The following is a 2,103-nucleotide window of genomic DNA, read 5'->3' as shown; positions in this document are numbered from 1 at the left end:
TCTATCGTATCTCCGCGGAACCCCAACTATCTCAACAAGCAATCGATATATTCCACGTGGCAGAGGTACTATTTCGTGAGGTGATCGGTGCCCCGTATGTTTTATCATCTACTCTGGGGACAACGGTCGTTCGGACAAAGCTAGCCACAGCGGTGGATCACACGGTAGGCTTTACATACCGAAACCTGAGTAGGGCCCATTCAACCACTCCGATTGCTTGCGCTTCAAAAAAAAATTATACGTGGCGTCCTATTAAGCGCCGAAAACTATTTCTTGTCCAATGGAGCCACCACGTGATCCGATGCACGCCGCAAGGTCAGAGCCCCATGGTCCCCTGCCATAAAGTCCAAATTACCCCTACGTCCCCTTCTCGATTAAGTATGAATCGTATGTCATTTTAGAGATGTTTTTGTCCTTTCACGTCATTACATTCTTTCTCAAGTGCCTTCCCTATTTCGTCCCCTCGTCTTGCATCACCACCAGAGAGAGCTGGAAGAAGCGATGGATACCAGCGGCGGTGGCCGGGCGGGGGCGGAGCGGTGGATGGCGATCGCAGAGAAGCTCCTCGCTGCCCGTGACCTCGTCGGAAGCAAGCGATTTGCGGAACGGGCGATGGAGGCGGACCCCCTCGTCGACGGCGTCGATCAGATCCTCGCCGTCGCCGACGTCCTCCTCGCCTCCCAGCGCCGTGTCAACAACCACGTCGACTGGTACGCCGTCCTTCAGCTTCCCTCCTCCCCCGACGGCCGCGAGCCCTCCGCCGTCAAGCTCGCCTACCGCCGCCTCGCCCTCCTCCTCCACCCTGACCGCAACCGCTCCCCCGGCGCCGACGCCGCCTTCCACCTCGTTGCGGACGCCTGGTCCGTCCTGTCTGACCCTTCCAAGAAGTCCCTCTTCGACGCCGAGCTCCACATCGCCGCCTCCGCCGCCTCCAAAACCTCCCCCTTCTCCTCCTCCGCCGCCGACGCCACCTTCTGGACCTCCTGCACCTTCTGCTGCCACCTGCACCAGTATGCGCACGCCTACCTGAACCGCTCGCTCCGCTGCCCCACCTGCCGCCGGGTGTTCACCGCGTCCGAGATCGCCGTTCCGCCGCCCATCGTCCCCGGCACCGACATGTACTACTGCTCATGGGGCTTCGTTCCCCTAGGGTTTCCCGGTGGGCCGGGCTTTGGCGGCCCCCCGGATCTCAACAGCGCCAGCGGGTGGAAGCCCTTTTATCCGCTGTTCCCCTGGTCGGGGAACCACCCCTCTCAGCCGCCCCCCGACAATAGGCAGGACCCCCGAAATGCGCACGGCCAGCCACCGCAGGATAGCGGGAAGAAGGACAATATAGCCCCGGCCGCGAGGAATAAGAAGAAGATGGCAAGGAAGAAGGTCGGCGGCGGCCTAAAGAAGAGGACTTGGGCTGCAGAGGGTGAGGGGAAGGGTAACACTGGGGGCGAGCCGGGGACTACTGGCCCTGAGGCATGGGAGGGAAGCGGGGCAAAGCCCGCCGCCACTGATGTTGATGAACAAGTGGAGTTCAGGGGCATTAACATTAACGAGGCGGCCAAGGGTTCAGAGGGCGGTGCCGAGGTTGTGGTAGATGGAGGGGACACCATGAACTTCCATATCGACATGGATGCTACTGATGAGCTTCTGGGTAATCTGCAAAACCTTCCCTTCTTGAAAGTGGAAGAAATTCCAATGCATTTGCCATAATAGCTGTTGTTGTAACACGAAGCAAACACATGAGACAGAGTAGACGTTATGTATGCTTAAAGGGTCGGAAATATTGTACTGAAGACTGACCCTTAACTACACCCTCGAATGTATAATAATTATGACAGTGTAATTTTCTTTTGAAAAAGTTTTCGCTGGCTGCCGATCAGTGTTAGCTATCCCCCTTGGTCTTTCAAGTTTTAGGCCAACCCTTCTCAAGGCTGGATAGCACAGCATTCTGCTTGCTTAGGTGGGAAAATGTGCAGTCGCCGGTTCTGCTGTTTTGGCTGAAGGGAATTTTCTTTTGCAACTTACTTCTTCCCCTTTGCGGCAATAAACTGGGGAATCAGAAAGGTATGCTTTAAGTTTTAAATTCTCTGCATGATTTTACTATGTTTA

General features: G+C 56.3%; 1 protein-coding gene across 1 annotated transcript; it reads left to right on the top strand.

Moving 5' to 3' along the window:
- Positions 1 to 416: 416 nt before the first annotated feature.
- On the top strand, positions 417 to 1,883 carry LOC103710987 (uncharacterized). The gene has a single exon (XM_008796941.6). The coding sequence runs from the start codon at positions 502 to 504 to the stop codon at positions 1,702 to 1,704; it is 1,203 nt and encodes a 400-aa protein (XP_008795163.4). The 5' UTR covers positions 417 to 501; the 3' UTR covers positions 1,705 to 1,883.
- Positions 1,884 to 2,103: the final 220 nt, after the last annotated feature.

The sequence above is a fragment of the Phoenix dactylifera genome, chromosome 5 (genome assembly GCF_051530095.1).
Source record: "Phoenix dactylifera cultivar Ajwa chromosome 5, Ajwa_hap1_PhDact_Kaust_v1.1, whole genome shotgun sequence".
NCBI lineage: Eukaryota > Viridiplantae > Streptophyta > Magnoliopsida > Arecales > Arecaceae > Phoenix > Phoenix dactylifera.
This window is presented reverse-complemented; position numbering and strand designations above follow the sequence as displayed.

Coding starts and splice junctions, on each gene's coding strand:
- LOC103710987 (XM_008796941.6), top strand. CDS start 502: ATGGATACCAGCGGCGGTGGCCGGGCGGGGGCGGAGCGGTGGATGGCG.